At 47.0% G+C, this 23381-nt stretch overlaps 1 protein-coding gene across 6 annotated transcripts in view; it reads right to left on the bottom strand.

Moving 5' to 3' along the window:
- Positions 1-18331, bottom strand: part of LARS2 (leucyl-tRNA synthetase 2, mitochondrial) — a 165811-nt gene extending 147480 nt beyond the window's left edge. For 3 of the 6 annotated variants that reach the window (XM_058288815.2, XM_071212009.1, XM_058288816.2), the window contains exons 1-3: positions 18055-18295; positions 7387-7640; positions 2502-2630 (exon numbers count right to left, since the gene is read on the bottom strand). In XM_058288815.2, the coding sequence (XP_058144798.1) occupies positions 2502-2630; positions 7387-7620 (363 nt within the window). In that variant the 5' untranslated portion in view covers positions 7621-7640; positions 18055-18295. Of the gene's footprint in view, positions 1-2501; positions 2631-7386; positions 7641-18054 lie in introns of all 6 variants that reach the window. The other 3 variants (XM_058288813.2, XM_058288814.2, XM_071212010.1) reach the window with 3 other exon arrangements.
- Positions 18332-23381: the final 5050 nt, after the last annotated feature.

The following is a 23381-nucleotide window of genomic DNA, read 5'->3' as shown; positions in this document are numbered from 1 at the left end:
TTTTCATTATCCCCATCTTACAGATGAGGAAAGTGCAATTCAGAGATGGTCAACACCTTGCGCAGGGCCACTCAGCTAGAAAGCAGTAGAACGGGGTTTACACTCACGTTGTCCAGTTCCTGGACCCAGCCCTGCCCCGGGTCTCAGCTCGGGCAGGAGAGCCCAGTTTGCCAGATGGGCCTGAGTTGGGGCTCTGCCTTGAGCTTTCCCTGTAGCACCCCAACCCACCCGAGGGAATTAGAACCCCCACACACACCCCTAACCATCGGCCTGCTAACAGGCTTCCCCACGCCCTTTCATAAGGGTACAGTTTTGTTGTAAAATCTTAATCTTCAGCAATTTGCTTGCACTTGCTACTTGTCCAAAATAAGGTGGCATAAGTGAAAAAAACAGACAACTCTAGCTGGAGAATCACAGTTAAATAAAGAATGGTACTTCGGACAAAGAGCCGATTCGTCTGCACCTTTTTCTAACGAACAGAGTAGAAAAGCAACGTGGGGAAAACTAACATCCGACATAAACCAGGGAGACAAACACCCTCGGCCACCGGAAAGTGGACCTCAAATCTCTGAATTTGGTAGTATTAAGTTAGTAACTCTTCACGTGCCAAAGAACGTTACTACTTCCCCTTCTTTTCAGGAATACTTCTTGTTGCCAGTGTAAGCTCAGCATAAATTTTCATACCAATTATGACAACTGATGGACTTGCTTTTCTAAGGGAAAATCTTCACAAAGAACTGGGGGGCGGTGGGCATCTTTGCACAGGCCCTGGCAGGGGTCCCCACAGGTGCTGGGCGGGTCTGGGCGTACAGCAGCTGCTGACTTCCACACTGTAAGCACCACCACCTCCACCGATTTCAAGCTCCCGAGGTGACTGAGGAGCGGGAAGTCAGGCAGGGATGGCGCACCTGGCGCTCAGGAGCCCTGCTGCCAACCACTAGACTTACCGGCTACATACTTGGTGCCAGGCACCTACTAAGTACTTGTGGTCCAGGAACTATTTAATGCCCATTTCACAGGTGAGAGGAAACGAAGGTCTCAGGTGGGTTAATTAATGAGTCACAGGCCACACAGCTAGTCAGTGGCCAGAGCTGGCCTACAAATCCTGGCAGTGCAGTCAGCAGTCCACGCTCCCAGCATCTCTTCCCTCGCCTCTCTCCAAGGGCAGTTAGAGCCCTCCCCCCCCATCCACAGCAGACATGCTGCTAAGGGGTAAAGCGTGGGCTCCAGGGTGATGGGTCGTGGGCGGTGGGAGACGGACCCACACCAGCCAGGGAAGCGTTTTCCTCTTCCCCTCCTCTGGGAAACTGCACCTCATCCAGATGTTCCCTTCCGAGTAGAGCCTTTGCCAACTCCCCTAGAGTTAAGTTACTCCCCAAATATTTTTTCCTTGTAACTTTTATTTTTATCCATTATACAACAAACACGTTCATTAGCAAATATGAAAAATAATGAATAGAAAAGAAGAAATCTCTCATGGCCCCACCTCCCACCCGCGGCATTTGCGCCATGGCTGTATTACTGCGTTCATGCCCCTATTCTGTGACCACCCACCCCTCTGCCTTTCACCTCCACCAGCCCCTGAGCACCTCCCAGGCAGACACCGTGCGTCACCCTCAATCGTATGCACCTTTCACCTCACTCCACTCCCACCCCAGCTCCATACCCAGCACAATGCCCAGCAATGGCAACCCGCCAGATAATTGGGATGCTGTAGCAGTTTGATATTGTTTATGAATTCCAAAAATAGATATTGGATTATGTTTGTGAACTGGTCTGTCCCTCCGGGCATATTAGATTGGATTAGATTCAGAGGTTCCACTTTTACTTGATTAAATAATGGATAAGGCTTTGATTGGACCACGTCAGCACGACAGTGAGTCCCCACCCTTTTGGCAGGTGGGGACTCACAGAGAAAATGACAAGGCAGAAGAGTTAGCTGGAGTTTTGACACTGGAGCCTGGGGAATTAAACACAGAGAAGCAGACACATGAGGAAAGAGAGGAGGCTCCATTAGACACAGCAGAGGCCCCGGGAAGAGAAGAGCTGTTCCCCTGATAGTCTGCAGGCTACCTTGTGGAAAGAGCAGAGCAGCTGAGCCCAGAGGGAAACAAGTCCCAGAAGAGAGACGAGACTTATTCCACCCTACAGCTGAGACTGGAAGAAGCTGGGGCCATGGACCTTTACGAGGAAGAGGGAGCCTGAACCTCGCAGACGTCGGCAGCCATCTCGCTCCAACACGTGGCGACAGGCTTTGGTGAGGGAAGTAACTTACGCTGTATGGCCTGGTATCTGTAAGCTTCTACCCCAACAGATTTCCGGTATTTTGCATCAGCACCCCTTTGGCTGACTAATAAAGATGTTATTATGATGCGTCCCGATTCATGAGAAGAAACACTGAGCATCCCACACTTATCTTCAGAACTGTCCTAATCTTGTCACTTGGACACACTGGAGCCGAGTAAGGTGAGCGGGCCCTCCCGGCAGGCATCTGTCCTTACCTGCATCCCTCTCATCTTCTGGAACCGTGCGATGGTGTCGCTGATGGTGTAGACCCGCACGTGGCCCATGTGCAGCCTGCCCGAAGGATAGGGGAACATGGAGAGCACGTAGAACTTGGGCTTGGATTTCTAGGAAAGAGTGACAAGCAACGGGCATTGACTAAGCACTTCCGGGATCCCTGGCTGCACATAATATTTTTGGCACTGTATTAAGGTAATAACTTAACATTTTAAAAGCTTGCTTTAAAAAAAACTGTTCCCATAATACACGGACAAAAATGTCAAAAATCATAATCCAAAGTCCTGGTTAAAGCTAGAGAGTTATCCAAAATAATGCTCAACACTTCAAAGTGCTAATTACCATATATATTTTTAATTTCTCTCTCTCTATATATACTTTTTCTTTTAATAAAGTAGTTCTGAAGATGGTTTCTATTTAGGTTTTAAAGAACTATATGTTTTTCCAAATAAGCTCCAACACTTAAATCTATATATTCAAGCAAGCGCAAGTTGACTCACACAGATATGACATCTCTAAAAATGGAGCCTTCCTAAATTCCAGTCTTGGATTCAGCAGTAAGGGCAGGATGCGAAGGCTCCAGTTTGGCTCCTGCACTATATTATGAGCTTGTTTTTTCCACAGAAAAAGTAGGCAGTGAAAAACCTGAGCCTGTTTTCCTCCCCAGGGGCGACAGGCCTCCTCAGACCAGGGCTGCATCACTCTCCAGCTCCCCATGCAGCAGCGTCCTCGAGGAAGCCAAGGAGTCCCAAGAACTGCAACGTCTCTGGGCAGAACCAAGTCCCGACGGGGTCACAGTCTTCCAGCAGCAAAATGGGCAGAGTGGCCATCAGTCTGGGCACTCGGGGGGAGACTGCAAAGGACAGGTGGCTGCATCTCTTCGGGTCCTCATTGGGGGACCCGCTGCTCCAGGGCACGGAGTGGGTCTTACTTATCTCTTCCTCCCGGCAGTAAGAGCTGAGTAACTGTAGGGTAAGTGCCTTTTGGCCTTTGTGCTCCCAGAGATGGATTACCAGTCCACAGGGCGAGCACTCCACATTGAAGGGCACTGTTCCCAGCAGCCTCCACGAACCCTGGGCAGGTGCTGGGAGCGTCCCCCTACCCCGCCTCGACTCCTTCCACCAGGGAACCGCTCCAGTAGGGTGCCCGGGGGGTCGGCCTTCGGTGAGCGTGCTGTTTACTGTCTCTATTCCCGCCCTCCTGTTCTTCCTTCCTGTCCACAGTCCACTCCCTTCTTAGCTTGACTGAGTTCTTAAGGCTTTGCTTCCCCCAAGTAACGAAAACAAATTCAAAGCAGAGTTTTCATGACCCTCTTTATGCCTGTGTGGGAGGGGGTTATATTTTTGCTAAGTGTTGGCATGACTGACACACACAGAGCCCACTGGAATCGGGGGAGCAGAAGGAACCAGCAACCAGATTCTCTCCAAATCTCCTGAGTCACCGATGTCAACTTCCTTCAGCAAGGACCCTAAATGAACGATTTACAGAGCCACTGACAAGGAGCCCAATAAACTAGAGTGGAGCTTGTTTCTGTACTGCCCATCTCTAGAAATGACCAAGGAGTGGTAAGCAAAGCTGCCTGAGGGCAGGAAAGGGAGAAAGAGAATGAATAGGGAATCTGGGTAACATGCAATCTAGAAAATCATCTTGAAATGCTGAAGTGACAACTGAGCCATTTCTATCAAAGGGACGGAAAGCTGTGCTTTGGCCGTGTGTCTTCATTGGAATCTGTAGATCCGTAACTCTCAGGGAACCCCCACAAGTGCGAGAGAGGACCTCAAGTCTGCACCTGTAAGAAGAGACTAGAGCCAGGAGGTGGGGGGTGGAGGCTGACTTGATAACTGTATTCAAGTGAGTGAGTGACAGACAATCCATTCAGCATGGAAACAAATCCCACCAAGGCGTAAGGCCTCATGCTGTTACCGAGCACAGAAACACAAGCAGGAAAACTGTCCACTCTGGTCTACCCTTATTCTTTCTTGCTATCAATCAGGCCTATTGCCTTTTCTTTGGGAATTTGCAGAGAATTGGGTAAAGAGCTGTTACAAGGTTCTCTGGGAGCTGAAAAACCTGTAAGAATCCTTGAAATAGGCTATTTCTAATTTTTCATTTTAAAGTTTTCGCATGAAAACCATTTTTAACAAAATCACCTTGTTTTTATGTTGCTATTTTTATATTTTTTACATTATGCTTATTTAATAATCACCCTTGCCGCAGACATTTTTCCACAACTAGCTTCTTTACCAGTCAAACTCTAAAACTGAGTTTATAAAGACATTTAGAAAAGTATTGCTGGAATGAATTTTCAATATTCATAAATATTTCTGTTTACTGCAGAAAAAAGTATTGAGCTCACTGCCTGCCCTTCCTTGCCTTTTGTCTTTTCGGTGTGGAATAAGTCATTTTTCCAGTGACAATGGAATGAGTTCTGTATCCTGGAGGTGGAAGGGAGAGAAGGAATTATGGGAATTTATGTTAAAATTGAGCAGGAATATGAAGGAAAGGGAAATTTTCATAATTACATAAAAGCGTAAGGACTTTCAAGAAATCAAGACCATACGTGACGGGTAAGAGGTGGCTCTCAAAAGCGGGCCCTCGTGCTCCCGCCAGCCCGGGCGTCAAGGGGAGGATGACCTGAGCCTCAAGGGCAGGAGGCCGGGGCCCTGGTTCCCGCCCAGCTCCGCCGCCAGCCTTGGCGTCTGTGGGCTCTGCTACACCTGCAGATCAGAGGTGAGGCCAGAGAAGGTTCTGGGGAAGAGAAAGAGCTCGGGAGCCAAACCTGTCTGAATCTGAATCTGAATCTCGGCACATTACGAGGTCCCCTTCTGAGCCTCAGTTTTCTTACCTGAAAAAAACGAGGCTGTTGATACCTACTCCTCAGGGGTTTAAAGGATTAAATGAGATAATACACGGAAAGATGGTGCCCGACACATTGTAAATGGAAATTCTTCTGATGATGTGATTATAGTGGTGATGGCAAGACATTCAACTTGTAAAAAGTCAATGGGTGGATTTCAAGTCTCTCCGATATCTGAGTGAGGTCAATTTTATATAAATGCTTCGAAATCCACTGGCTTTCACTCATATTCCCAGTTTCTGATGGACACATCACACAGCATTTATTAATACTACACTTCGGTTTCTAAAATGTCTTCGGCCACATTTTCCATCTGATTTGCAGAACAAGTCTGTGAGGCCCACCAAGCAGGGCCTTCCTTTATGATGAGGAGTCTGAGAACTAAGGAGCTTAAAGGACGTGGCGCGGCCACACTACCTTCCCGTGCTGCAGGCAAGCCTCGGACTCCTCCCCGAGAGCTCTTTCTGCTGACCTTTCTCCAAGTCAGACCCTGGGAGAGCGCTACCAGGGACCGCGCACAGTGCCCCTCGGCCAGTTCCCCAATTACCACACACAGTTGACTCTGATTCATTTTAATTAAAACAAAATCAAAAGAAAACCTATTATTGAGAAGAATGACTTGTCACAACATCAATATGCTACAACTTCAAGATGTTTGGCAGTCACTAAATTATGATCTAAACCAAAGACAAGAAAAAAGAAAAAACAAACAAGACTAATTTTACTTCCTCATCCAGAATTAAACTCCTCCCTAGAGCTGGGTTTCCAAAATACATTTAGTTCAATTAGGCTGGTCATGTTGACATGAAAACTTTCCACTTCCTAATGAGATGGAAGCCAAAGCTTTCATCTTACAATTATAAATTATATTCAAACCCTTCTTTAAAAAATTATTTCATTTTACTTGCTCTATACTACATCTCTCATAATAACAGATTTTCTTTCCAACCAAGTCCAAAATTCATCCTTCAGTTGAACAAAAATAACTGCCCCACATTTTTCATAAGGGCCAATCTCAGAGAAAAATGAGTCTAATGACGGTGAGAATTAGGAGATGGGGAACAGCAATTCCGGTAACATGGGGGCTTAGGCAGTTAGACAACCGCTTGCCTGTGGCATAATCTCTTTAATTAAACAGAGAGGGTTCATTCTGAAGACTATTATTTGACTGTTAACTACTCAAAGGGAAAATCAGAATTTAAGAATGAAATTCTATCATGAAGTGTTTTGCTCTGATCAGATTCAAACATTTCATGGACAAAAATCGCATCTCTCGTTTGTCATGCTAACCAACATGGAGAGGTGAGGGTTAACATGCCCAAGAGAGCCCCAGCAGGCTGGCCTCCGCAGAGCTCCTGGAAACTGGCGGCATCCAAGGCCTTAGCCGATTAGACTAGACATGGTAGAGAGCCGAGCTGGCAGTGGGAGCAGAAGCCACGGGGCTCTAACTCACAGCTGCCTCTGCAGGGTGGGACTCCAGCCCTTGATGCTCCCCAAATGTGATGCTAAGATGGCAGAACAGGGTTGGAGGCCAAGGTCGTGGAGGAAGGTACTTCTCAGAACATGCAGCTTCCAAGTTCCACAGCTGAGGGGCCCAGAAGCCTCCCTGCAGTCCCACATCTGGCTGCCCCATCACACCACAGCCACCAAGGACCCAGCGCCTTGATGAGCTGCCCCGGAAAGGACCCAGTGCCTGCGCTCACTCCTACCTCAATGAGCTGCCCCGGAACACCGTGTGGCTGCTGCCTGCTGCGCCCCTAGCAGGCATGCTACCACCACTTACCACGCGCCTCGCTGCCAGCGCGTCTCAGCGCTGCCCTGCGCTCTCCCTCTCTCCTCCTTAGTGTCCTAGGAGGCAGGGGGCACTGGTATTATCACCCTCCTTGGGAGGTAAGGAAACTGAAGCACAGGAAGAGTCAGGGATTCGGGTCAGAGTCGCATCCTTAAATGGCCTGAACCCCGCTGGTCTGACCCTTCTCCACCTGCCTGGAATCTCCCAGAATACTCACATCAGCTTCTGAACTGTCAGAGGGCTGTTCCTTTAAGCGCGGATGCCACCATTTCTCCACGTCCTTTCTCGTCTGCACCGTGTAGTCCTTTGTCCACTCCCCGGTGGCACTGTAAATGGCTCGGGTCCACCCTGGGGCAGTTCTCCTCTCCCACTGGGTGACATCTGGTCTGCTGCTCGGCTGCCTTTGCAGAAGAGAGGCGTAAAAACCCAGCCTCCGCCAAGCAGCAGCCATTCTTCAGAAGGGGCGAAGGCCTGAAAAAGAGGGCGAAACCGCACTGCTGAGCTGCCCAGAGGCTCTCCCAAGCTCGCCTCCCCACTCGGCACAGCCCCCACGGTCCCTGCCAGCCACGTGCTGCCCTCTCACTCTTTTGACGATTTCCTTCCCTGAAAAGAATACCTTCGAAGTTCAGTTGAGAAAAATACCACCTTTTCAAAGGAACGGTGGTCAGTGACCCTGAAACACCAAGGACACATTTATCCCCCAGGATAAATGGAGCCGCCACTGGGCCAGGCCCCACCTCAACCTCCCAGGTGGCAGTGGAGCCCCTGGCCCGCCTCCCCTTTTGGGCAGCCAGCACCTGTCCACTGCTCACCCCACCAGGCCTCAGCAGAGCTCTGGGCCCACTTGGGCTTGGCCCGCGGCTCAAATGTGAGAAGAGAGCTATACACAGGCCTCCAGGCAGGACCCGAAAGGCCAAGCGTCCCTCAGGATTTCCCGTATATAGAGTTAAATACACCTCTGTTGGCTGAGCCAGGAAATAGCCATTATTTAGAAGACTTTATTCACTAAGTCCTGCATTCATTTACCAAGTATTTGCCATGTGCCTCTAGGTCCACACACTGTCCTAGTGCTAGGGCCACAGCAGAGGACAAAAGCAAAGACCCTTCTCTCTTGGCACTTACATACTGGAAGGAAAAATCAGGCAATAAACAAGCAAATAAACGTCATGAAGAAAATTGGACGGGGCCTCTAGTGGGATTCAGGGAAGGTCTTTCTGTTGACTCTTCCCAGAAACTGACCACATTTCAAGTAATTTTTTGGAACACCACCTATCGGTTGAGGCCACCAGGATATCCACTGCGATCCAAATGGTTAGCTCATTTTCTCCACTAGTGAATTCCAGACATGACTTCACTGAAGAAGTTTCACGTTCTATCACTGTTTTGAAGCAGGGGTTCTTAACCAGGGGTCTACAGACCTCTTGATTTCAGGGGTCCATGAGCTCAAATGGAAAAAATCAACTGATACTCTTTATTCTCTCTGACTGTGGATGCTGAGTGTCGTGAAACTCTCTGCCGTCGCTACGTTCTGAGAAGGCGTCTGTGGTTTTCACCTGACTGGCAAAGGAGTCTGTGGACCAAAAAAGTTTAAGATCCCCTGGCTTAAAGGGTCGAGATTTCATCAAATACTTATTAAGCGTTACGCCTAAATAGCCTTAACCTTCTGTCTTCTTGCACAGTAGCATTTAAGACATGCTAAAGTAAAGAAAAGAAGAAGAATGGGCCTTTAGAAATCCAAAGAAAATAAAGGAAGAACATGGCCCCCCAAATGCTGTTAATTCTGACTCTCTCAATATTCTTTCCACAACTACTAGGATTTCATGTGCTTTACAGAAGTGCTGCATCACAAACTGCTGCAGGAGGGCTCGTCGTGGGCTTAGAGATGCGGGCTTCGCGCTCACAAAACGGCACCGCCGCACTGGCATTTTACAGGTTGGTCTGCCAAAGCTCCGACCCGCCCGCTCTCCCTGCCTCTGCCACCCCTGCTGTTGTGGGTGTGGAGTCGGAGGCCACTTGAACAGCCTCCCCATCAGCTGGGCTCGACTGTTTTAAAATGCACGGAAGTGAATGTCGAGAGGTATTAAAAGAACTTCGTGACATGGGCCGAATGCCCAATTCCATAGACGGATCTGATACACACACACGCTTCATCGTCAAGGCCACGCCTTTTATCCCTAAGAACAGGGTTTCTGTATGGTGCCACCTAGTCACAGGGTCGGAGAGGTCTTGCTGAGTCAGCATTTCCATCCCACCGGTGCAAGCACAAACGTCACCCAGCCCGAGGGCGCCTGGATCCACGGCTGCCCTCCCAGGCAGCTTCCCCGAGAACACAAAGGAATGTTCTCAGCCATCACCTCGAGGGAAAACAGTGGGAAACAACAGTTAGAAACCACAAACAGGCCCGAAGGACCTGCAGGTTGACAAGCTTCTGGCTTCAGTGCTAATTAGACCCCGGGACTAGGGACTACGGACACCCCGGGGAGCAGGACCGAGCTCCCCCTGAGCACCCACGCCCAGCCCTCCCCTCCTGGCTCCTGCCTCACTTAGACTCTACACCCTGCTACCAGCAACCCTTCACGAGGACCAGCTTTCTAAAGGTACTTACAGAAGACCCGGCTCCCTAACCACCTCTCTTTTGCATAAACCAATGGAATAGACTAGAGAATCCTGACCCAGACCTGGGTATTTAAAAGAATTTAAAAGTGGTAAAGAAAGAAGTACAGAGAGATTAGAAAGTAATAGATTAGTCAATGAATGGGGAGGGAGCGTTCAAATTAGAGCCTCACCTCAAGCCAGAAAGTAAAGTAAATCCCAGGTAGAGTAAGGAATTTTTTACATGCCATAAAACAAAAAAAATACAGGTGAGTATTTATTAAATCTTTAGAAGGTGCAGGATCGTGCATGCTGAGCATAAAAGCAACAGAAGGACTCACAGAGGAAAATATTAGTGAATCTGATTATATAAAAGTGTAAAATTTCTGAACATCAAAACATCATGCAAAAAAATTAAAAAGCAAACAAGCTGAGAGAAAATGATTGCCAAAACTGGCAATGACAAAAAATTATCCTACTCTACAAAGAGGTCACCTAGGAAAAAAGAAACACTCAAAATTTAATTTTAAAATGGGCAAAAGATAGAGTAGCATTGTGCCTGGGGGTTTCCTCCGGACAGCCTTCATGTTACTCAAATGTGGCCACTCTCACAGTCAAACTCAGCGTGTAGATGTGATGCATTCCCCCCAGCGTGGGACACAACACCCGGGGATGAGCCTCCCTGGCACCGAGGGATCACTACCACATACCAGCTGAAGAAGCAACTAGAAAATGACCTTGAATTAAAGATTCAATGCGGAACAGCAGAATATACCTGTCTACATATAATGACATGACTTCGGGAAGCGGTTTGACCTAATGTAAGGGGGAAATGGAAAGGAGAAATGAGATTATAAGGCTGTAAGTCTCTAAAAAAGAGTCTGGAGGTTGTCACAAGGAATACCCCTATGTACAACTGAACAGAGCCTAAGAGACAGATAAGGTAGATACAACCCCAGGTATTGGTTCTTTTGAGTCTGCGTGATGGAATTGGACTCAGAGGGGATCTCTTTTCACAAGACTTGCATGCTACTTTATTGGAATTGTAGTTGGTGCTGGGTTTGAGATATATGTAGGGGATTTGAATCTCTGGACTGATAATATGACACCCAGGCCCAGAGCCTCAACAGATTTCAGCTCCTACACTTTGATTTATTGGACTTACTCCACTCAACTAACATGGAGTTGAAGAAGGTCAACCACCACAACATGGAGCCTAGAGTGTCTACAACTAGAAGCGGGAGGAGTGCATCCAGTACCCATGTGGAATCTAAGCCCTCACTTGACATAGGTGTGCAATGGACACAACCAATCCAATGTCCACAGAGAAAATGTGGAATGGGTGTGGGAACGGTAGCCATGGGGGCTGCTGGGTGTGGGGAACGGGAGGAAGAGATGAGATGTGGAGGCGTTTTCGGGACGTGGAGTTGTCCTGGATAGTGCTTCACGGACAATTACGGGACACTGTAGATCCCCCCAGGGCCCACTGGATGGAACGTGAGAGAGTCTGGGCTATGATGTGGACCATTGACTATGGGGTGCAGTGATGCTCAGAGATGAACTTTACCAGGTGCAATGGATGTGTCATGATGATGGGAGAGAGTGTTGCTGTGGGGGGAGTGGGGGGCGGGGGCGGTGGGGTTGAATGGGACCTCATATTTTTTTTAATGTAAATTAAAAAATAAATAAATAAATAATTTTAAAAAAATAAAATAAAAATAAAATGGGCAAAAGAAAATAAGAAAGAGGGAACACAAATGGCTAAGAAATATATTAAAAAGATCAACTTTATAACTAATTAAGGAAATGTAAATTAAAACTCCTTACGTCAGGGGTCCCCAAAATCTCTCCCAGGTTCAGTGATGCACTAGGGGGGCTCGCAGACTCCACGTAGAGTTGTACTCCTGGCTTTGATTTATATAGTGAAGCGATGCAGAAGGAAAAGGTGCCTGGGATGGAGGCCAGAGGAAACCAGGTGCAAGCATGCCAGGCTCTTCTCCAGTGGAGTCACACCCGCGGCACTTAATCAAGTCCTCCAGCAACGACTTGTGACAACACCCAGGAAACGTGGTCTGCGGGGAAGCCCAAAGACAACCAGTGCCCAGGGTTTTCGCTGGGAGCTCATCACACAGGCACCCTCACGCCCACCTCTCGGGAGGAAAGCAGGCGTTCCGCACGAACCACCTCATTTGTACCATCACTTTATTTACAGGGAGACACCCTTTATCAGTTGGGATGGTGGGGACCTCCCGAAATCCAATTCCAGATGCAAACTTGCCTTCACCAGAGCCCCCCCCAGCTCTGCAGGGCTTGCTTTTGTTCTTTTTCTTTGGTAGGGGTGGGGGATGGGGGCAGTGTGTGATGGCAGTGGTGGGAGGTTTGTTTTTAATTTACTAGATTGGTGATAGATGTATGTGGTACAAAATGTAAGTCTCCTCCTCTCCCACAGCCACTCATTTCCCTCCCTGGAGACATCAGATGTGCCCAGGGTTTTCTGTGCCCTTCCAGAAGCATGCTATGCCTGTACAAGCACAGACATATGCATTTAAGTACAGACAGGCCAGCTTCCCGGACTCACACGCACGTTCTGCTCGCTGTGACCCCTGCGTGCCCCGTTCTTAAATGCAAAAGGGCAGTCGTGGGTCCCAGAAAGTTAAGCAAGGTCTGAACTCGAGAAAGACTAATTGAAACAAATAAAGATGACAGCCCTGCAGGGAACAGAGAGAGCACAAAGATCAGAAGAAAACTTTTAAAAATGAGGCACTAATTCTCATCCTCCGAGAGAATCAGCAAAGAACCAGAGACCTAAGACAGAGCACCCACTACCAGTGAAGGCAGAGGCAATTAAAGGGATCCGGGAATTAAAGGCTTCCCCAGGAAGGACTGGCTTCCCCACCTTCTGCCCCCTCCTCTGCCCGTGGCTCCCCCACACTCGCCCAGACCCGCTCCAAGGTCTCATGGCAGGGCGCCTTCCCTGCCACCCTCTGCAGTAGCACCTGCTGACCCCGCAACAGCCCCCTTTCCTCCACAGCACACGTCGCTCCTGAAAAGCCTTTTCCGTAGTTCATTGTGGGCTTGTGTCCAGTCCATCTTCCCTTCTAGAAGGACCTGCTTGTGGAGGGCAGGGCCTTGTTCATCCCGTTCACCAAAGGGAAACGAGGCAGGCTCGCCCAGCGACACTCAGGCCCGAGAGCTGGAGCCTCCCTGCACAGTGCAGACCAGAAGCAGAAGGGAGGGGGGTGGCTGAGCAGAGGCAGGAGAGGACAATCCCAGTCCAGCGCCTTACAGGACCGGAACTCTCGCTGATTCGCTCAAACCCTAACCTAACTGGCTTCAGGAAGAACCTGCTGACTCTTCCAGCCTGCCAGAAGCCAAAGAACATCCCGTGAAGAAAGTTTATGTTACCCTGGGTCTCCACAGTTCTTCATATACATGCCCAGCATTCAGGTAAAAACTCATCAGGTACCTACGAGACAGGACTAAAAGAAAAAAAACAGACATGGGAAAGAGACTCACAGTGGATCCTGATATTAGAGTTACCAGACACAGGCTTTCAAAGGACTAAAATGTTCAAGAAAATTGAGAACAGAATGGGGAATTTTACCAGAGAACTGAAACCAACTTTAAAAAGAGAATCAGGCAGCAGACTTGGCCCAGTGGTTAGGGTGTCCGCCTACCACATGGGAGGTCCGCGGTTCAAACCCCGGGCCTCCTTGACCCGTGTGGAGCTGGCCCATGCGCAGTGCTGATGCACGCAAGGAGTGCCCTGCCACGCAGGGGTGTCCGCAGGGGTGTCCCCCGCGTAGGGGAGCCCCACGCGCAAGGAGTGCGCCCGTAAGGAGAGCCGCCCAGCGCGAAAGAAAGTGCAGCCTGCCCAGGAATGGTGCTGCACACACGGAGAGCTGACACAACAAGATGACACAACAAAAAGAAACACAGATTCCCATGCCGCTGACAACAGAAGCGGACAAAGGAGAAGACTCAGCAAATAGAGAGAGCAGACAACTAGGGGGAATAAATAAATAAATAAATCTGTAAAAAAATAAAATAAAATGAAAAGAGAATCAAATGGAAACTCCAGTAATAAAAGAATGCAGTAACAAATTAAGAGGCAGCAGATAAGGGACAAGTAGAAATCTGATTACTGTTTGATAAAATTAAATGATTTTTGTTAAATTTTTTAGGTTTGATAATGGTATCATGGTCATATATTTTCTAGAGAAATCTTATCTTTCAGAGATACATTTTAAAATATTTTTGGATAAAACAATACATGATATAATATCTCAATTTACTTTAGGATAATATGGGGGTAGAAGAAGTGGGTGGATATGAACTAAGTAAAATTAGCCATGAGTTGACAACTGCTGAAGCTGATGATAGGTACACAGGGCACATATTTTGTACAAAGTTAAGAATTTCAAATAAAAAGGTTTTTAAAAGAAAAAGCAATAAATGGGCTTAACAGCTTAGACACAGCTGAAGAGTATTTTAGAGCTCTGGATGCTAAATCAGAAAAAAAAAATTCAGATTGAGGCACAGAGAGAAAAAAGCATAGAAAATACAGAAAAGAACATAAGAGCCAGATGGGTGTAGGAAAGATATATCTAACACATGTGTCACCAGAGTCCCAAAAGGGATGGAGGAAAAGATTACAGTGAAAGTAAAGATAATGGCTAAGAATTTCCAGAACTGATGAAAAACTTCAAGCTGTAGATTCAAGAAGCAATATTAACTGCAAGCACGATATACCCAAAGAAAAGAACTTAACAGGGTCATTAAATCAAAACTCCTTACAATCAAAACCGAAGAGAAAATCTTAAAAGCAGACAGAGAAAAGTATTACTTTCCAATACTTCTGGAAAAAGTAAATCAGCAGAAAGTAGGAATTATAACCATAGCACATTATGTGGCTCTCCAGTAAACAATATTAATAATTATTATCATGTAAATGGCATTCAGTGATTTAACTAAAAAGTGTTGATCTATACGAGGAGATTTGGGGAAGGGTCCTTTATAGGTAATAAATAATGTCAAAATTGAGAATGCAAGAAATCTAATAAGGATATTACTTAGAGCTATATAGGTAACTACTAACTGAAAGTTAATTACAAGTGGTTTCTTCTAGGGACCAGAATTAAGAGTTACAGAGGGTGAACAGGGGACTATTGTTTTTCATCACTATTGTACTTTCAATATTATTTGCATTTTTAACCACATATATTCATTACTTTGATCTAAAAAATAAAAATAAAGCATCCTAAAACAGCATCAATAAGAAGAAATAAAAATAATCTTATTGTAATGGCTCAAATATTTAAATAGTGTGCTTCAAATGTACGAGGTCCTGGGTTCAATCCCCAGTACCTCCTAAAAAAAGAAAGAAAAAGAAAAGGGTAAAAAGAAGAAAGAGTCTTTTGCAAATCAGGAGATACTTTGCACTGGTGCATCTCCAAAGAAAGGCGCTCCAGGGTAGAGCACCTGCTTCACATGTACAAGGTTCCAGGTTCACTCCCCAGCACCTCCTTTTAAAAAAAATGTAAATAGTCTTACATCTATATACAAATTAATTATTTCTTATTCTTATCCTTGATGAAGCCTAAATGAAAACATGTGATGCTGGCTCCAATATAATTCATGTAATAATAAAACCAACTCTATGCCTGTTTACTTAATAAAGTAGTTAACACAACTTAATGCTGTGGGGCGGGAAGAACACCCGTAAGATTCCATAAGGCAGTACAGTCTCTTAGAAAACTTTTTCATCTTTTCTCATAATCACTATTTGCTGTGTGGCCACTCTTTGTGAATGGTGAAACATGTGCTAACTATAATTCTTATATCTAACAGGAACCAGCAAAAATATTTCCTATACCATAAAAAATAATAAAAAATAAAAATTTGGACCTGTCTAATCCTGTACCTGGACCATACCAGGGGTTAGCCAGAGACAAGGCTCCACAAAGATGTATTTTGGCTATAAATATTTTTAGAAAATTTTAATCATTTTGCTATTGAAATTATCTGGCTTTGAGTCACTCAGCTGGCCTATGATTAGCCACAATTTTTCAGCCATCACCTTGATTATTCAAAAATTCTTGCATAGTGAGAAAAACCTAAAATGAAATTTTTATGTCTACTAAATTTAACAGGCAAATTGGCATCATGTTATATTTTGTAAACATTTACTCAAACTGATTAATTTAAATTTTCATATTTCACAGAAATTTTTAAAGAGGCCTTCAAACTGCTCAAAATGTGTAACCGCCCTTAGCAGATAAAATGGCTTTGCCAGTCCTCTCCCTGCAAAAGAATAAACCAACATGGCACACCGCCTCTGACAGGGAACCTCTAGGGCAAGCTTTGCACTGGTGCATCTCCAAGTACAGGTCCCGCTGTTCTCTGGGGATGGTACTCCGGGTCCTTGGGAGACTTCCCAAACTCTTCCCAGCCCATTTCAGTCTACTTTCTTGCATCCTCTACACCAAAATGGCAAAGGTATTTTCAACTGTTCTTCATTTTGACATGCTCTCAGACAACTGAGCCACACTTAATGCTAAACAGCAAGGAATCAATTTTTTGGCCAAGGTAAGATTAGAAGGCAACTATGGAGCAAAAACATGAATCACTTCTTCAGAAAGAAGTAGAAAGCCACCTAACACAACCTACCTATATACCAAACTTGCCTCCTCTCTTCCCCTCAATCTAGTTAGGACAAAAAGTCAGTAGAATAGACTGAATTAAATGCCAATTCCAACACTGAAGAAGTTAAAAGCTTTTGAATCCAGCACACACTGTGTGTCAATCTTGCAAGTATTAAAAAGAATGACCCCGCTGCTACTATATCAGGTCTTGATGGACTATTAAGAGTTTTAATACATAAGAATATAGAGCAGAAGTCATCAAACTGTAACTTACAAGCCACATCCAAAATCTCATTCAATACTGTTCCCTAACCGAATCACAAAGCACGAATCATATGTATATGACACTGTTTCTAGCGGTTATATCTAAGGAGTGGACAGCAGGACATTTCCACTTCAACTGAATAAAAAAATAGCAGTGGATGCATATTAATTAAAAGACTTATTTTTAAAGAATAAACCATAGACTTGTAGAATTGAGGGAGACCTTAAAAATCAGGCCAAGTGTATATTCTGACTCTAACTTGTGTACAAATGGGAGACTGGAATGGGTCAAACCAGGTAAATGAACTTCCCAGGGCTCAGTACTGTTTCTTCCTCTACTTCTCAGGCCCTGTTCTAGGACTTCCCAAGTACCCCTCCACCAATGTGCAGATGGGCACTGACTCTTTCTAACATCAAGGAGTAACCCATCTATTAGAGGACTGCACATCAAAAGTATATAATGGATTTGAAAAGTGCCCTGTTCTGCATTTATGATCATCTTGGCCCTTTTCTTCCTCAGTTCTGGCTCATCTAGTTCCTTCCACAGATGCTTCGAATCTTGTCTTTTCTTCCACCTCCTGCCAAAGCATAACTCCCCACCACCCCGCCCTTCTTTAGAGTCAGCCCTGACCCCAACCTCAACTGGGGCTTACATTTGAGGTTTCGGAGCCTGGTAAGGATAGAGGCACGTGGCTTAAGAACTGGATCCAGGAGATGATTACATATGGATAGAGAAAATTAGGGGAAGAGTAGAACTGGGAAGAACTAGAACACGTGGGAGAAGCACAGGAAGGCATCTCTATATGCACCCAAGGATGGTGAGCAAAAATGGGGCTGAGAGAATTCATCTCAAAGATGCCAAGTCTTGGAACAAAATACGTATTTTTGCTTTTGCAACTACTAATTCCCTGTGTGATGCCAAGCAAGTTATTTCCCATGTGGAACCGCTGTTCTCTTCTCTGTGAAGTTGCGGGGTAGACCCAGATGAGCTCTGAGGGCCTTTGAGCGCTAACCTGCTGTGACAGTGATCTCTGGGCCACAGAGATACACTGGATGACCTTTAACCGGGCCCAAGCCCTCATTCTAGGGGACAAGGATGGAAAGATGAACTAGGGGAGAGAGGTGGGGAGGAGAACCTGTGAACAAAACCATGTGTACATGTGCGTTCTTCTGGGAAAGCGGTCCAGAGCTATCAGCCAGGTCCGCGGCTCGAAGAGCCTGAAGACCTTGATTTAGGAGTCTCTTCCATTTCGGAAACTGCACGGCTCCGAGACCACCTAACCCAGCCCACACCTCCCCTCCCTGCTCCTACCAAGTCGGAACCTCCCGATCAGAAGAGGAGGGCGGACCTCGTCTCTCCCCCCGCGGAGCCCCGGCCGGGTTACCTGCTCACAGGCTCCGGCCTGCGGCCCCTCCACGCCTCGGAATCCGCCTTTAGGCGAACTCGGCCTGGCCCGTAGTCATGGGCGCCGCCATCTTGGCAGAACAACAACTTTATTGATAGCGGTCGCCGCAGACACAGACAAGAGGGGCGGAGCCAGAGGAGACCTGCGCGCGGAGCTGGCGGAGACTGGCTCGCGGTCCAGTCCCCGGCTCCCGGCAGGCCACGGGACCCCGGGCTTCTGCGCGGCGGCCCCGGGCCCCGCCCCTCGGCCTGGGCCCCGCCCCTCGACCCGGGCACCGCCCCCGGGCACCGCCCCTCGTGAGCGCAGTTAGCTTAGTGGCCGCGGGAGGAACTAGGCAGCAGGTGGTGGAAAGAGCTCGGGAGAGCCCAGAGGACAGGGTTCAGGTTCCAGCTGCTGCTGTCTCCCCGGCGTGGGCAGATCTTGTTCCCGCTGGCTGTGCAGTGGCCTGCCTGATGATTATGGCATCTTAATGATGACCCCGGAGCCCTGGGAGCGGAACTGCCTGGTCCAGACTGGAGTGGAAGTGACGTGTACTTTTCTCTCCTGGTAAGAGTCAGGAAAACGTGGTGCCTGACCTGTCACTTCCGTCGAGGCGTCGTGCATCCCAGTGTTCCCCACCCGGCCAGGGTTTCTTCTCTACCCCCGCTCTTTCCTGGCCGCTGTAAAGCTCTAATGAAAAGTGTAATTTTCATAAAGGTCAAACCTGTCCAGAGGAGAACTTGAAGAACTGCGGACACGTGGGCAATCAGACAGGCTGAAATGAATTGGCTGCTTGTGCAAACGGGCTGACACGCCACAGCGCCATAAAAAGCACTGGGCGGGAGCCATCTGTTTCGACTGCGCTGAAAGCATCCCCTTACCATCCATATTCTGCATCTTAACAACTCCTCTTACAGAGCTGTGAAAGAGCTAGTCAAAAGAGAAACAATCAAAGGTGCAAATCCCTGCAGAATAGGATAATCCCGGCACTCCACCAGAGGCACACAGATTAAACTCTTGCTCCTTTTCAAGTCTAACAAAATTTCCCAGCAGTGCACGACCCAAAAGCCGTGATATTCAACGTGTGGTCTCCAAACCAGCACCTGGGAATTTTTAGAAATATAGAGTCTCAGCCCCCGCTCTGGGCTTGGTGGATCAAGCTCTGCAGTTTAACGAAATCCTCAGGGGATTCTTCGGCTCACTGAAGTTTGAGAAACACGATCCTGGAAGGCTGGAGCTAGAAAGGATCTTGAAGAACATGCTAGGCCCACCTGCTCATTTTACAGATGAACAAACTGAGGCCCAAAGGAGCAGACTGTCTTGCTCAAGATTATACAGCAAATAGTAAAATATTTGGTATTCAAAACTGGGTCTCCAGCCTGCCAGAAGAGCATGCTTCCCAAACTGCTTAATGAAAGGTCACAGTGGAGTTTGTCAACATCTAGTCCAATCCCCATACGCTCACAGTGAGGCCCAGAGAGAGGACACAGCTTGCCCAAGGTCTCAGAGCTGGATGACAGACGAGCCAGAGCCCAGCCCAGGTCTCCCATCTCCCCACCCTAAGAGCTGATGCCGAATCGAAACTGCTACCAGGAAAGTAGCGACTCCCACTAACCTGCCTCGCTTAAAGTAATTTAACTTGCAGGTACATTGTGCTGCATCAAAACTGCATTGTAAACCATTATCCATGCGGTGCAGCAGTGCTCCAAAATGTATTCACCAAATGCAATGAATGTGCCACAATGATGAAAGAGGTTGTTGATGTGGGAGGAGTGGGGTGAGGGGGGTGGGGGCTATATGGGGGCCTCTTATTTTTTGAATGTAACATTAAAAAAGAAAAAGAGGAAAAATAAAAAAAATAAAAATAACTAAAAAATATAGAATTAGAGTGTCCCTTTCTCTAATTAACCCCCAATACCAAGAACTAAATAGCCTCTACCCTTGCTTCAGTTCAAAATCTCTTCTTTCCTCTTATGAATTAAAGTTAAAATTGACGTTTCTAGGGGATTGTTTCAAATAGAATTTTTTTCTAAAAGTCACATGCTTTCCTGGAAAGTCGCTATTTTTACATCAAGGAAGACTGTAGCAGGAAAGAAAATAAATCCCTTTTCACTCTTAAAGAGCTTGCTGCAAAGATATACTATTAAATGAAAAAGACAAGTCGCTGGGCTATTACCCCCTTTTTTATATTTTTTGAAAATGAAAGAAAATAAAAGAAATAGGCTTGCTGGTATATGCAAGGAAAGAAATCTAGAAAAATAGGTGCCAAACTGTTTCCTGTGATGCTGTCTTGGGATGGCGGAATTACATGGGCCTTTCTCTTTAGACCATGTTTCTGTCTTCCTTTTACTTTTTCTACGAGCACGTGTGGTAGGCTCAATAATAGCCTGCAAAGGGATCCAGATCCTAACCCCTGAACCTGTGAAAATTATCTTATTTGGCAAAAGAGGCTTTGCAGATGTGGTTAAATTAAGGATCTTGAGGAGGGGCGAGTACCCTGTATTACCAGGTGGGCCCTAAATGCAGCCACAAGTGTCCTTATAAGGGGGAAGCAGAGGGAGATTTCAGACAGAAGAGGAGAAGGCCATGCGACCACTGCAGCAAGATGCTACCCTGCTGGCCGTGCAGGTGGAGAAAGGGGCTGGGTGCCAAGGGGTGCAAGGAAAGAACCTCTAGAAACTTGAAAAGATAAGGAAACAGATCCTTGCCCAGAGCCCTTGGAGGGAGTACGGCCCCGCAGGCACTTGACTTCTGCCCAGTGAAACTGATGTCCTAGTCATCTATTTGGCGCCATGGCTGGCACATAGTAGGTACTTGGTATATTTATATAAAATATAGTTATATTTTTTTAAAGATTTATTTACTTACTCCTTCTCCCCTCCTTTTTGCATTTGCTGTCTGCTTTCTGTGTCCATTCACTGTGTGCTCTGTGTCTGCTTGTCTTCTCTTTAGGTGGCATCAGGAACTGATCCTGGGGCGTTCCAGAGTGGGAGAGAGGTGCTCAATCTCTTGTACCACCTCAGGTCCCTGGTCTGCTGCATCTCTTATTGTCTCCCTCTGTGTCTATTTTTATTTATTTATTTTATTTTTTATTTTTCTGTTTCTCTTATTGTTGCATCATCTTGCTATGCCTGCTCTCCATGTGGGCCAGCATGCTGTGCAGATCAGCACTCCACATGGGCCAGCACTCTGCTTGGGCCAGCTCTCCGCGTGGGCCAGCTCACCGTGCAAGCCTGCTTGCCTTCACCAGGAGGCCCCAGCATTCGAAGCCCGGACCTCCTATACGGTAGACGGGAGCCCAATTGCTAGAGCCACATCTGCTTCCCCATTTACATTTTCAATGCAATTGTTGTAAATGGGGAAAGCATGTCTAAAGCAAATAGGGTAACTCAGTCTCTGACATGGTGAGCATGTGCTCTGGACAGAGACAGCCTGGCTTTGAGGCAGCCAGGTGCACCACTGCTCAGCTGTGCAATCTTGGTCACCCTGAATCTCGAGTGCTCTGTCTGTAAAAAGTGGATTATTGTGCCCATGACATTGGGTTGCGGGAAGGATCAAATGAGGTCATTATATACAGACTCGGCCCAATTTCAGATATTGGATACACTCAATAAATGGGAGCTATTGCTTTTGTTACTTTTTTTGAATTTAGAGAATCAGTCTACACACATTGCCAATGGGTTGGGAAGGGCCAAACCGGTGAAAGAAAGAACCATTTATTTCTTGCCCCATCCGGTGGAGGAGGAAGCGGTATGGCATGTACATCTATGATATCCACGCCAGACTGCAAGCACCTTGAGGACAGACAGTGAATCCCGGGTGCACCTGAGGCACACCATGTGACTGAATAAGCTCCAGAGGAGGATAGATCTGGGGTAGAATCAAGACTCTGCTGCTTGATGGCTGGGTGAACTTGGGCAAATCTCCTCACCTTGCTTTCCTCACCTATAAATGGGGCAGTGACGACAAAGTCCCCCTTGCAGGAATGGTGTCGGCAGTAAACACAAGAACCCGGGAAAGCCCGGCACGTGGGGATTTCAGCAAATGTTGGATTTGCCATCCTGCAGGGGCCAGCGCACCTCCTTGATGGCAGGACAGGCATAATTTGTTCTCTTGCCCTCTGTCTTATTGACCTTCACAGATAGCTCATTGTTTACAGATGTCAGCAAGTCTGTCAGCACCATTTTAGTATAGTGGTGAGCATTTTTTAGCAATAAAATATTTCTAAATTAAGGAATGTACACTTTCACACACAATGCTGTTGTATGCTTAAGAGACTACAGAAGACTATACACATAGCTTTTATATGCACTGGGAAACCAAAAATTTCACATGACTCACTTTATGCGGCGATCAGGAACCAAAACCACAGCGTTTCTGGGGTATCCCTGTACCTGCTCAAGAAACATCTGCCAGCTTTGCTGTGCCCTGAATTGATGGGGCCCCAGGGGTCATGCAGGAGCCCACCTTCAGGGGAGGGGTCCCCATTCCTCTTTTTTTACTCTGCTGCAAATGGAACATAGATACCAGATAGGGGGGGAAATATAATCTCCAAAAATTGACATCCATTTTCGTGTCTGTGTGTTCATCAGCATGTCCCTCTGGTTTTATCTTTGTATATGCCCCAGCACCTAGAAATTCTGGCAACTAATATTTGTGGAGTACTTAATATGTTTCAGGCACTGTGCAAAATGCCCAATGACCTAACCCATTTAAGCTTCCACAAACCCTCTCAGATAGGTAATGTGGTGGTTATTTAGCAGCTGAGGAAACCGGGACACAGGGAGATGAAGATTGCTCCAGGTGTGCTAAGCTGCAGAGCTGCGGTATGCACCCAGGCAGCCCGGCTCCCAGTGCCGCGCCCCAAACCACGGGAGCCAGGCTGCCTGCCTGAAGGCTTGCTGCATGTACCTGCTTGACAGGGGAGCTCGGTGCAACCAGCCTGTCAGCTAGCCAGCGTCACGTTTACCAGCCTGCCCCACCCACCAAGGTGAAGCCCAAACGAGCACCTTGTTCCTTGGTCCGAAGGTCACATATTCTGGTCTTCCTCAAACTGAGCCTCAGCTTCTAGAGGGTCACTTCTTCTGGGTGTTGTCCCAACAGTCCTGGTGTCAAGTGTTGAATCTTGTGAACCCCAAGAAAGTGTTCAATTACTCTCTTTTAAGCACCAGCAATAAATCAGCCTCCCATTAGCAATGACCTTCGCTGCTGGGGAAAGGGGCTGAGGGATTGCATGGACCACTCTTTCATCTTGATTCTTGCTCACTTGCAGGTTCACCCTGGCATTGGTGGGCCAGAAGACGCGTCTTTACAGAGCCAGCACCTGG

Source organism: Dasypus novemcinctus, chromosome 26, assembly GCF_030445035.2.
Source record: "Dasypus novemcinctus isolate mDasNov1 chromosome 26, mDasNov1.1.hap2, whole genome shotgun sequence".
Taxonomy (NCBI): domain Eukaryota; kingdom Metazoa; phylum Chordata; class Mammalia; order Cingulata; family Dasypodidae; genus Dasypus; species Dasypus novemcinctus.
This window is presented reverse-complemented; position numbering and strand designations above follow the sequence as displayed.